The sequence below is a fragment of the Cylas formicarius genome, unplaced genomic scaffold (assembly GCF_029955315.1).
Source record: "Cylas formicarius isolate icCylForm1 unplaced genomic scaffold, icCylForm1.1 PGA_scaffold_4__25_contigs__length_36172078, whole genome shotgun sequence".
NCBI classification, from domain to species: Eukaryota; Metazoa; Arthropoda; class Insecta; order Coleoptera; family Brentidae; genus Cylas; species Cylas formicarius.
The window spans coordinates 21,774,017-21,787,623 of NW_026844334.1; the positions used below are offsets into that span (position 1 = coordinate 21,774,017).

At 32.2% G+C, this 13,607-nt stretch overlaps 1 protein-coding gene across 1 annotated transcript; it reads left to right on the plus strand.

Annotated features, from left to right (window-relative positions):
• Positions 1-3,085: 3,085 nt before the first annotated feature.
• LOC132701399 (homeobox protein Hox-A5-like) lies at positions 3,086-13,284 on the plus strand. The gene is made up of 4 exons (XM_060669281.1): positions 3,086-3,239; positions 4,844-5,383; positions 10,043-10,214; positions 13,026-13,284. Exons 1-4 carry the CDS (start codon positions 3,086-3,088, stop codon positions 13,282-13,284), a joined length of 1,125 nt encoding a protein of 374 aa, XP_060525264.1.
• The last annotated feature ends 323 nt before the right edge of the window (positions 13,285-13,607 follow it).

Genomic DNA, 13,607 nt, shown 5'->3' on the forward strand with positions numbered 1-13,607 from the left:
TTTAATAGAAAATAACTAATATTTTCACTGACAATTCCAAATCATGAAATAAAATGTCAAAGTATTCTTTGCACTTGTCATTGTCAGATCAACCTCGTAATCAATATAATGTCTAGCCCAAAAAGTAACACATTTGGCACTGTAAAAAGCGTGAAAAATATTACTTAACTAAGATAATGGAAAAATATTTTTTTATTAATTGAGTTTTTCCATATTTCTTTCCGAATATAAGATTTTATTAGGAACACCACAACGCGCAATACCAGTAGCTACAAACGAAGTGTTTATCGGAACCTAATACCTAATGTCCTACGAATGTCTTTTCTCACTCGACAAGTTTACAATTGTCAACAAAATGATTCTGGCCGTTGTCCGGTTCAATAAAACTTTATTGCACCACATCATCGCGTTTCATATTTTGCTCGCAGACTCCGTACCGTAAAATCGGACGATGGATTGTTCAATATTCTGGGAAGGTTGAAACGTGTCCCATTTTTTTATTCTTCTGTCCAGGTCGTTTCGGTACCTGCGGAGTTGAATGTAAAAAGTAAGTAGTGTAACAGATCCGCTCCAAATAAAAATTATTAATGATGTCAATTTTAAGTTTCCTTCGCTCCCGCACCGTTAACAAGATGTTACTCTTGCTGCGATAGTTTATGATTGCATAATGTTTTTTAATGGTTAGGTAGTTCTCAAAAATAGATAACTTTTGAATTAAAGAAATAATTGTGTAAATATTTCAAATTTAGAAACACAAAAGTCGCTATAGCGAGTGTTTATTAATTTAGATAATATAAAAGCTTGGGGGGTTTTTGGTCAGCAACATATGGAGACTGAGTATACACACGAATATGCTCCAAGGTATTTTTTCTCGATAACCAAGCGAAACACTAAAAAGTCAAATAAGCGGGTTGTATTTATAGTTCAATGATATTAATTACATTGTAATTATAGAGTAATATTTTTTCCGTTCAATGAAATCACCTAAATAGTTTTTAAACTATTAATATAATTGAAACAATTTTTTTATGAATAATTTAACTAATATGATATAATTTTGCTTAGTTTAGCCATTTGTAATAAACTTTAATTAACTTCAACTTTGAAAATACGATGATAGTATCAAATAGTTTCTATATTTTCTAAAATAAAATTGCATTTTTTATTTCTAATATCCTACCTGGGCCAGAATAATTTATGGAGCCATAAAATTATAGAAGTGTGCCAAATCTCAATAAATCCCAGTTTGCCAATTTGTTGGATTGTTGAATTAAAGGAGCTTGAAGCAGTATATGTATACCGATTTATGTATTGACAATTCATACTTCTTATTTGGATATTTTTGGGATAAATGTGTTAATGTCTTAATTACTGAAAAGATAAATTGTGGCGCATTATTGGTTCATAAGCCGGAATCACTCCGAGCCGCAGTGGCGCACTGAAAACGATTTCTAAACGCTTTCGAAAATGAACACGAAGGTTTTGGTTCTATTGAATCGGATAAACCTATGTAGTTTGTTGGATTGTCGATATAAAATTTTTATCCAAATTTAAAGTACTTTGAACACACCGCTGATTCAGCATATACCGATTTATTTTCTGACGATTCGTTACCATACTTATGACTTTGATATTTTTGGTGTAAATTTGTTAAGGTCTTAATTTCTCAAATGCTAAATAATGGCGCATTATTGGTTCACAAGTAGTAATCACTTCGAGCTGCAGTGGCGCACCAAATACGAATTTTATACGCTTTCGTGAATGAATATTAAGAAGTTGGTTTTATTTAATCCACCTTTGCAGTTTTCTTTTCTTGTTCTTCTTTTTCTTCTGTACATACTCCGTATACTACTGATCGCATTGCATTCTTGAATTCTTGTCATCATTATTTGCACAATACATCGTAGATTGTACAATTTAACTTATACTATATTACACTTATAAAAGAATGCGAGAGGGGGGTGGGATGGAAGAAACAGAGGGAACTATGTCAAGAGAACATTTGCGTTCGAACGAATCCTTATCATTGCTATAAGCCAAATCACTACAAATTACTACAATGAAACTGTTAACATTAATGAATTAATGAATGAAAATCTAATTCTGTGCGTACGAGAATGTTCTGTGGTTGTCAAGTATTACATTTTATTGCATATATCTTATGGAAAACGAAATTAAAATAGTTAATAATTCCTAGGATGAAACCAGAATATCGAAATCACAAATTGAATATTTATAATTATAAGTTATGACAGTTCAGTGTTGGATCAATTATAAACATTAAATATTATGTAGACACATATAAGTTTTTAATTGACGTTTGCAAAACATATTATTGGAAACATTTATTCGTTCTATTCCAACTTATCATGTTTATTTATCATCATTTATCACCTTAAGTAACAATTATTTTCTGTTTCAGTATGACAGCGAATTCTTTCGTTTATTAGTTTTGTTTTACGTGATGCCAACAAATGCCTGTAAACAAATGCTATTAGTCTTATTAATGTAATATAAATTATTGGTATAATAATAATCAATAAGTCTAGCCGTGCGGCTTTTGAAAAAACATTTATTATCGATATTGGTTAATATCTCGGGCCTTTTCATCATTTGCAATGTTTTTTCAAATATAGATCGTTGAGGAAATCTAAGTTTCACTATGTCCCCTCTGGTATTAGATAAAGAACTTGTCGCGGCGCCTCTGTGCTCTAGTATATCGTAAACCCAAAAATATTCCGGCACTTTCACATTCTATACCCCAATAAATAAGATGAAAAAGAGAGCCCATGGTGAATGGACGGTCGTACAGTCAGTCGGGGGTGGGCATAAAATTCGCAGAGGGCAGCTGTCCTAGAATAAAAGAGCAAAAGCGACAAAACCTTAGGGGGTCGAAGTAACCACCCCTCCCCGTATGATCACGACGCAGGGATGGTTGACAATGTTTAACATTTACCCTATGTGCTTTGGCCAAATCAGTACGCGTATCACATTCGCACTTTTTTTTTGCCGTCACGTCGGTAGAAATTTGCTAACGGTAATACGAGAGAGGTTTTTGTGAACGAAATATAATCTGCCAAGTGTTATGAGTGCTTCGACGGAGTATTGTGACTTTTGGAACAACGTCACGGCAAATAATGGTGGCGCATACACATCCTATAATATGCAAAAATCGGGTGGTTTCTTAAACGAGGCGCAGAACCATTACCAGGGACATTTTGGCGACATGAGCAGACATAGTAAGTAAAATGGTTTAACTGTGCTTCCCAATTTAATAAGCAATATAAGATTTGCATCCATGACAAGTCCGAAGTTTAATTTTTTTATGCGGTCTACGGCAAATAGCTTAACTAAACGCCGCTCAAACTGTTGAGGTGATTTTATTACGCAATCATTACTTTAAGTTACTTTAAATAATTGAAAGGTAAATGTTTTTATGTTAGTTATGTGAGCTAGCAACAGTGTTTCATTGGAATGTGACTCAATACAGTTTTCCAAAAGTATACTCTTTGTTGGAACTGTATACGCTTAATAGTGACAGTTTCTTGCGGGATTGCGATATACAGCGTGTTTCAAAAATTCAGTACATAAATTTTAAATGCATTTTTATTAGTCAAAAATAAGTGTTTATTTATAAAAGCGTGTGTTCTTATTTGCCTCGTTCTCGAGACACAGAGGCGCTGAACTTCTAGAAAAAAAATTTTTTAGTTAATTATTTATTTGATTAATTCAAACTTGGCACGTCTAAAGTCATAAGGCTTTTTAGTTTGTGAAATAAAATTATTTATTCCGGTGGTGTGCCAGAGGGGGATCAAATTGACATTTGTCCATGGTACATGGTACGCTATCGATTTTTTAAAGAATTAGTAATTTTTTAGTTTAAGAAATTAAAAATTAAACTTTTTTGTGCTTTCGTTTTTTTATATCCCGCTTCGTCTTTAGGATAAAGATTATAAACCGTCGTAAGAGTGGGCGAGGTCATAGGGGACTTTATTTACTGTAATTTATCATTTTTAATTAAATAATCCTGAGTGACGATTACGCATAGTAAATTTTAACCAAGGTGACATGAAAAATCCGATTTTCATTTTTTTTTTAATGAACACGAAAAAAGGAAAAATACAAAAAAGTGTTATTTTTAATTGCTAAATCTTAAACAAATAAGAAATCTTTAAAACATCAATGGTGCTTCATGATTTTCGCTATAAATCTCACGTAGTGCCGTCTCTCGGACGCCACTGAAATGAATAATTTTATTTCAATAACACAAAATAAAGACCCTGATTATGAGAAATGGGCGTGGCAGGATTTGTCAAATTAATAAAAAACAGTTTTCTATAAAAACTTGACACGCTCTAAAACAACACAAGTTTGAACACATGATTATACGAAATAACAGACCTATGTAATAAATGTAATAAATATACCATTAAAATCTATCTATTGAATTTTGAAACACGCTGTATGTATAAATGTTTAATGCAAATATAATTAAAAATATTTTTCCCAGTTTTCATTGCTTACCAGAATCCGTCCAATTTACGAAAGACGCCAAATAAAGAAAAATAAAAAATAATAAAATAAATAGGTTCTAAACTATTGTTTCTTAGTCAAACACCACCAAAATGTAATACCAATGCAAAACCCTTAATAGCCTCGAATGCTGGTGGTGACAACTTGCCATTTCAATTCCACAATTCATTAAGTACTTTTACGTAACTGGTGTTGGTGGTGCATGAAAATTTTATTTTTTAGCACATGTCTTACTTTAACACGCTAAGAATACTTGCGTAAGAAACATTTCATTTAATCCAGCATTGTAATGTATAACGTGTATTTTCAGCCCACTATTCACCTTACCCTTTCATTCATCAGCCGCAACAATATCCAGCAATCAAAGAGGAACCAACGTACAGTACATGCCGCTTCAACAACGCAACAACAAATCAGCCCAATTCAAGTTTGGATAACTCCACGGACAATTCCATCGGATCGCCGATTAATCATCATTTTCCACCAAGTTTAAACACGTTTGACAGTTGCAGACAGACGTACGATCCGTTAAGCCAGAGAAGAGGATCTAATGAGGCCGCGTCGCCTAATAAAGCCACTGAAGAAGCTATAATTAAGCCCGCGGACGACTCGCCAGCCCTTAGAGCCTTATTATCAAAACCGAGCACCGAAAAGATTGCGTATAGTTACAATAATTTGCGAAAGGGCTCGGCTTCTTGCGACGCGACCTATTCGAAAAAAGAGTTCGATAATTGCGAGAGTAGCGATAAGAATTTTGAGGGCAATTTGATGGAAAATGGCTGCGGTGGCGGCAGCGGAGATATCGTTGACTTTCAGAAGAAAGTGTACCCTTGGATGAAGACGGGCCATGGTAAATATTAATTTTCTTGGCGAATTCTCCGTCGATTGGACGGGTTATTACGGTAATGGTTTTAAATAAGGAAGACAATTTGCTCGAAGAACGTGCTTTTAATAAAAAGACTGAAAATTGCGAGGGTTAATATAAATATTAAGTGTGTGGCCGATATTGTAACGGGTTCTAATTGCAAATGAGCTTGAAAAATTTTCGCGCATGTTGATCACTTAGTTTTCCTTTCTTTTTCTTCGTCCAGTGCCGTCCCCTAACCGAGGTTGCCACGTGAAACAGCTCTCCTACACTCATATGAGTTCAGTCTCTGATATTTCTTATCCAGGATTTCTTCTTTCTTCCTATGCGTTTCTTCCATCCACTCGTCCCTGCATGATAGACTGTAGTAGTTCGTACTTATTATTTCCTATAATATGGACAAGATAAGCTGTTTTTTTCCATTTAATCGTAATAATTAATTTCTTTTCTTGTCCTATTCTTATTAACACTTCCTTATTAGTAATTCTAGCAGTCTAGGGTATTTTTAAGGTTCTGCGATTCAGCCACATTTCAAAAGACGCTAGTTTCTTGGTGATCTGAGTCTTGAGAGTTCAAATTTCTACTCCATCCAGTAGTTGTGAGCACACGTAGCACTCAATAAACTTTAATCTTAGTTTAAGTCATAGATTGTTGTCGCTATTAGTAAACTCATTTATGATTTGTGGATAATGGTATTTCACTAGAAGATTAATTTTTAATATTCGATGCTTCTAATCGTATAAAAACTTTTGCAAACTATACTCTAATTAGAAAAAAGATACTTAATAAATAGTAAATCACATTACAAAAATTTTAATATAATTATAATTAAATTTGTATTGTCTTGTCTACAAGCAAATTGGTATTGTAGGGTTTTACAAGTTTCACTTATAATTAGTATGCAACGGGTTTGATAAACGACACTTTAGTTAGATTGATTAGGCAGGAGCGGAGCGAATGTTTAATAAATGAGGGGCCAAGGAAGTTTATCAGCTTTTGGAACTATACTTTTCCTACTACCATTATTTTGTAGGAACATTTTTGCAAAACAGCGCGAATAGCATTGAGTGACGTGTAACGCGAACATCAGAACTGTCAAGATACCATCAGCGGTTAAAATCTACTGCAAACATCCTTCCAAACCTGTGGTCAAAGCACTGAAAACGTCCGCTACATTGTTTAACGAAGCTGACGTTCTAAAGTGATACTTTTTGCACGCTACATAATTTCAGCAATCCAACATAAATGTTGGTGCTTTCGGAGGTTAGAAAATCACTTGGGAAAACTTGGAAATCTGAATTTTATTATTAAATTTTCTTTTTTGGTTTCAAATATTTTCAAAGAATCATCACTTGCTATTCTACCGGTAGTCGTTAGTCGTCTAGCGCGTAAGCGTTCACTAACATCTATAGCGGCCAGTGTTGAAACTTCATCTTGATTTTCATGTCTGCAGGATTTTTTTGGCGACTTGACAAAAAAAAACTTAATAACTACCATATCATCCAAAATGGAAGGGAGCAAATGCAAATTCTGAAGAAACAAAATTTCGAAACTTCACAAGGCACAAAGTAATTTTCAATGTCAATTTCTCGTTTCTGTTAGTACCATGCCAAAAATTATCACAATGCTCAGTTGTCAAACTAAACTAGCATCTTTCCAAAGTTTTTAAATAATCAAGATATCTAACAAAACCATAGAAATTAGGTAATGGAAGACCTGATTTAACGTAGAATAAAATTTTTTAAGAATGGAAAAATTGAATGATAAACCGAATTTGCCATTTAAAATGAGAAAGTTAAAGGTGACGTTGAGTACAAACGAAAGTGGTACCTAAAACGAAAAAGAATTTTAAATAATCCTAGAGTCCTAAAATTCAAATTTTTCTAACAACGGAGCCTTCCAATGAATGGCTTCCGTGAAGAATTTTGTACACATTTTGTTTGAATTTGAATAATTACTGCTGTTTGTCTCGAGGTGTCTGTGCCACCAGATTAATTCTGCAATTCTTAAGCTGATGTATTTAAGTGGCGTTTCGATTAAGTGATAATTTCACACATAATAAGTTGGTCGGTTAATTTTGAAGTTCAAATTATCTAACAGTAATATTTATATTTCTCGAACTATACCTTACGGATTAACGATACGGTAGAATAATCAAAAAACGTCCATTTTAAAACTATTTACCTAAATTCCTGAAAGCACAAATGCTTGAAATCGTTTCCATATGGCCGCTATCCCGTCGGACAATACACACGACAAATAGGGAAAAAACCCTCCCACAAAATGGCCTGCATTGAGTCCCATATCAGGCACGCCTAACTCAGAAACGTCAAACTGTCAACGTGTGAGTCCCATTTTAAATTTTTGTTTTCGGTCGGCATAGTTTTCGATTTTAGAAATTTGATCTGCTTTTAAGGAAATGTGCATAAATCAACCTCAGATAAACATCCATTTAGCCATTGTTTTTAAAAAGTCGAGAACTTGATAAAAATCGCGTTTTTTTTGTAGAATAAATTATATTGACGGTCTAAATAGAGTATCAAGTCAAAAGAAAATGTTATTCAATCTTTATTTAATTAATTTTTCCAATTTTTTAAAAGTCTTATGCAAAATCATGTAAACATTGCACGGAAATACAAAAATCAAAATTTACTTTCGAAGTAATGTTAAAAAAATTATAGTTCCGATGAAATTTTAAATTATAACAAAAAAAAACAAATATTAAAACTTTAAGAGCACGCTATAAAATAATAAAATAATAAAGGAAGCTTCTTGTGTTTCAAATCAAAATAGAAAAATCCTAACGTGGAATTATACAAATAGTACATAATAGTAGTATAAATTTTCTTTATTTTTCTTTATTTTAAAGCAATATTTTTGGCATAAAATTGTAGGATTGAGAATTTTTACTTATTTACTTCTACTTTTCTGATCATTTTTTCGCAAAGAGGTGAACTATGTAACTGTCCCAGCAAATGTTTTCGAAAATTTTTCATTTGAAATGCCAGTTGTAGTGTAATAGTACAATATGGAAATTTTAAGCTACTTAGAAATGAAATGGACACTAACGAAAATTACTTATGAAATAACTAATTTGAAGATCAATCCAAAATTGCTAGTTCATTTAAATTATTTATAATTAATTGAAATTTTTAGTGCATTTGCTTGTACCATCAGAGCCTACTCTGAAAAATTGAATATTTGCAATTACTGTATTTGCAAAAATCTCGACAAGATTATTTTTAGTGATATAAGCAATTTTGTGAGAACTTACTGAAAACAATTTGGTTAATCATTTAAGAAATTCTGAAGAAGAAATCATCAGATTTTTATGTGTTTGTCGCCTATATCGAACTTTTACAAGAAAAAAAGCAGTAGTCCTCAGCCAAGTCAGCTCTTACATTTCTGCTTAGAATAAATTAATTTAGCAGAGAACATTTTTTGACTAGTTTTTTTTGCATGTTTCCTCGTTCTCATAAACTTAGTTTATCCTAAAATGGGGTTTTCCGACAACACAAACGCACATCAATTAGCAATTCTGTCGGCTTGCAAGGTTACCCGTTAAGCAGTGTTTAATTGTTCCTATATCTAAATAGCCAACGATTGTGAAAAATACCTGCAATATTTAATCTGCGATTAAAATATTATCAGGTTAGTGCTGGAGATTTTTCGTAATAAAATTATATTATATATTAATTATTGAAAATATATAACCTTATTGAAAATATATAAATTATAAATCATAAATCACTTCCATGACATATGTTCTTTTATGTTTGAGTTTTATTAAAATTGCTATTTTATTTAGTTTCTAACAAAATTGTTAATGTGAGAACCAAAATTAAATGTTTAACGCATCTACTAGTTGGAATAAATGCTTTTTGTTAGTGCCGATTAAACTTAATAGATCACTTATACTGGGTAAAAACTCATATATATTTAATAAGTACCCCTCGCATTACTTTATATTTAACTTAAAATATATCTCAAAATAATTACTTTAGCGTTACCAAAAAAAATATTTTAGTTTTATTGTTATAAAATAGCGATTCCTCCAGTAGCGCAGAATTTGGGCTAATGGTAGTATCCAGAATTTTTTTAACATAATCTGGTAGGGTGTAAGTGTACAGTAACCACACTTACTGTCAACTATGACAAATTGATGTTATTTTTAAGGTACATGGAAAAATAATTTTTCACTTTTTAAACAAAACAGCCTGTAAATATTTTTGTCAAAACGATTTTGATTAAATTCATATTTTTTGAGCTCTCAAAATATTTTCAATTTTTAATGAATCACTGTTATTCAATCTACCTCAACAAGTCTCTCTTCTTGATAACAATTTCCTTCCAAGTGATAGAGTGGTATGTAGAATAATATGCTTACTTTCAAAACTAAATATTTTAGCTCCAAGTAAGGCAACTCGTATATGGATATTGGTATACAGTAGCTTACTTAATGTTCTAATTTGCATTACAAAAAAAGATCAACACAGGTTGGCCGATACAGAACACAAAACAAAAAATTGATTTTAATTCGAATTTCAATAGCGCCTTATCTATTTCGTACCAGGCAATATCAAATTCATTAACATATAAATGTTAATTGGATGCCATTTTATCAAAAAAGTTTTGTTACGACAGAATCGAGCGGACAAGGCAGCAAACGCACCCGACAAACTTACACCCGTTATCAAACGCTGGAACTTGAAAAGGAATTCCACTCTAGCAAGTATCTGACGAGACGGCGACGCATTGAGATTGCACATTCGCTTTGCCTCACCGAGAGGCAGATTAAGATATGGTTCCAGAACAGGTAATATATGTTTCAAACGCTTTGATTAATTAATTAAAAGTTCCGAGTTAAAAATTGGCGTAACTCGCCAACAAAGGGGCAGGACCTTCGAGTATATTACATTTAGTTAGTTTATTTAATAAATTAAATAATTTTCTGCTTTTTTGATTATTAGTGCCACGTTTATACTAATGTAGAAATCTGTAAATGGGTGTAGTTTATCATTGAAATTTAATGAAAGTCAAATATAAGTTCAATGCTAAAATGTTGCATTAAAAGATGTATTGACACATCTCTGAAGAAAAAATCAGAAAGGCACAGAGGATTAAATACTCCTCTGAAGAAACAAAAATTATAATTTTTTAAATTAGAAAATAATAAATCTGAAGCTCAAAATTAGTTTCTATTTATAAAAAGGAACATCAGTGACTATTTCAAGGCAAGATAGTGTTTAATGTTTAGTCACAAACCTTTTTCAATTTCATTAACTAATTTATGTTCAAAAAATCATAAAAAAGACTACCGAACAAGAAGGACAATTTCAGACTTGACATACCAAGGCACCATGGCACCTTTAAAGTGTCCCTCTGCTGATTTCTCTAGATTTTTGCTAGGGAAGTAAATTTTAAATTCGCAAAAATGCATATCAAAAAATGTATATTTATTTATTTACAACCCGACATGATAATCTAAATAAGAGAGTGATAAGTAATTAGGTAAATAAAAATATTACAATTACAGGAGAAAATTGGAGACAAGAAAATTACTAATAAAAATAATTGCCTTCAATGAAATTTTCATATTTTATTCAGCTCCGGGAAGTTTGCTATAAGTGTACCGAAAAATAACATGTTTCCGATCTGTATTATATATCCACGTATAATATTTATGTATGTTATGTTAATTTTAAACATACATGTATGGGATATCCTTGATATTCAAATAAACAACGTACTTTCCAGCTATAATTTGACTATGACAAAGTTAAGGTTCTAATTTCATATTATAACAAGAGAGCGGGACTTGAAACGCTGTGCATGAAAAAGGATCCTAATTCCCTAAATAATCGTAATGATATTCAAAACTTACTCCAAATTTACCAAACTAACTTAATAAACCAAATGCTCTGCTAAAGATTTTATATCTTTTCTAATCATCTTTTAGTTGAAACATTATTTTTTTACTCCCGTCTGTAAAATATCTAATTACCCACCGATCTAGCGTGCGGAAAGCGTCACTTTACCAAGTCAGTTTCCTTTCCCACGAATCCGAGCCACTTCGGACATTTCCGAGATTTTACCGTACGAATTTGGCAGCAATCGGATGTTTTCGGAGATATTTCCCACGCTTTGAATTTTGAAGTTTGTCAATTCTGACGCTCATGTCAGTGAATGTATTCATTGTTTTGCGAAAATGTAACCAAAAACTAACGGTCGTAGAAAAAATATAGTATGCAACACGTTCGGTAAACTTTTTAACTCACTCGTTTATTAAAAATTCACTCCGCTCGTGTCAAATAAACTCGTGTGTCAAATGACCTTTACCGCACTTGTTGCATAATATACTATTTAACCGTATATACAACAATAAAAAGCTTTGTTTTTTATTATTGCCTAAAATGAATAGAGGTCTAAGTCAACACTCCGCTTTGTTTTTAGGTCCAAAATATTATAACCTTTTACCAAATGCCAACAAATGAAATAAAGGTGTAATATTATATTATGTAACAATAGTGGAGAGTAGCAGAACGTGTGTTTAATAAACGAGTGACCTAAAAAATTACCAAACGTGTTGCATACTATACTTTTTGTACGACCGTTAATTTTTGAGTCCATTTTTGCAAAACAACATGGATACATCTTTCTCTATATTATATAACAAATAATAAAATAAGATTTTCTTAATCACGCCATTAGACAGTCTACTATTTTTCCAAATTCATTTCACTTACAAATTCTTACAAGGACCTTCTTCATTTTTAATAACAGTTTATAACTGGTATTTGAGTCCTATTTTGACAAAAAAAACCCTTTATTTACACTAGCTCGGGGGATAGTATTTTTTGTCTAATCCCTGGGGTTACTAAGGCTTAAGGAATGTATTATTTATTTCTTTAGCACACACAGATACACCTTGTATCTACGTGCCTCTGATATACCCTAATATTTGTTCTGATGAATTCATTATTTAATGAATTTGATCTGATTTAACCTAGAAAACCAGGGAAATCTTACATTTTTATGAACTGTTAGGCCCAAGTAATAACAATAAAGTTAAGTTTAAATCTAGATATACTTCTTGACAGTGGCGTACCAGGGCGGTCCTTTCAAAAATAATATTTTACTAGCTCTTCTTTTGGTAGAATGTATTGAAATTTTAGATTGCTAAGCAGAGTGCCAAATTACATTAATATTTCTCACCTTAGTAGAGTTTAGAATAGAATAGAATTTATTGTGGTTATTAATTAAGTCATTAATGTCTAACTTTATCACGCATTAATTTAGTCCCTAATTTTCAAATTTTGGTTAGTTGCAGATTTCGCATAAAGTTAAAGATTAAGTTCCCTATGGAACAAATCTATCAAATAATGTTGGTTAGTTTTGGTTTTGATTCGAACAGCCTCGAATAGTCCTTTGCATGCTATGTATGCGTATTTCTGCAGAATTTTATATAAGCCAATTTTACTCATACTGCAATACTGTTCCTACGGCCCTGTTAATAATTTTTGATTATTTACCCGAAAATATCAATTAATTTTTATTTAATTCTCGGCATAAATATGCACTCCAGAATAAGGGCATCATATGTTTATGATTTTAATCTTCTTTTCAGGAGGATGAAGGCTAAGAAAGACACGAAATTCGGCCTAAACTACGACTTTGCCCCGTCCGAAGACATAAACATGAACCAAAATCAGGCATTTTCCAGCTCGCAGAGCTTTAAAAACTACTACCTAAATGCAGCGAACGATGCAGTCCAGGAGACATCGATAGTCGATGCGACGAGGAACCTCGGCAATCTATACGACAGGGATTTACCCCGACCTTTGACGCAAATTAAAAATATCCCGGGACCTACGTTGTCACCCTAAATAGATTTAAGGGGGAGCGCGGGAAGATTTGGAGCAATAATCAAAAGCCAGGGAAGTGTATATAACGTGTAATTAGTTTAATTATAGTGGTTTATTTTTTGAGGGGGCGATAATGATTGATTTCGCCATTTATAAATTGTACTAGCAACTGTATATATTCGCGATTTTATTAGTTCATAGGAGTTTCCGAGTAAAATTAAATTTATAATTAAGTGGATATTTGAAATATATCTACGATTGAAGTTCCTGACTAAAATATATTCGTGTTCATAGTACCTATTAGTAATTTATTTTTCGCTAGAAATACCAATAAATAGTTGTGC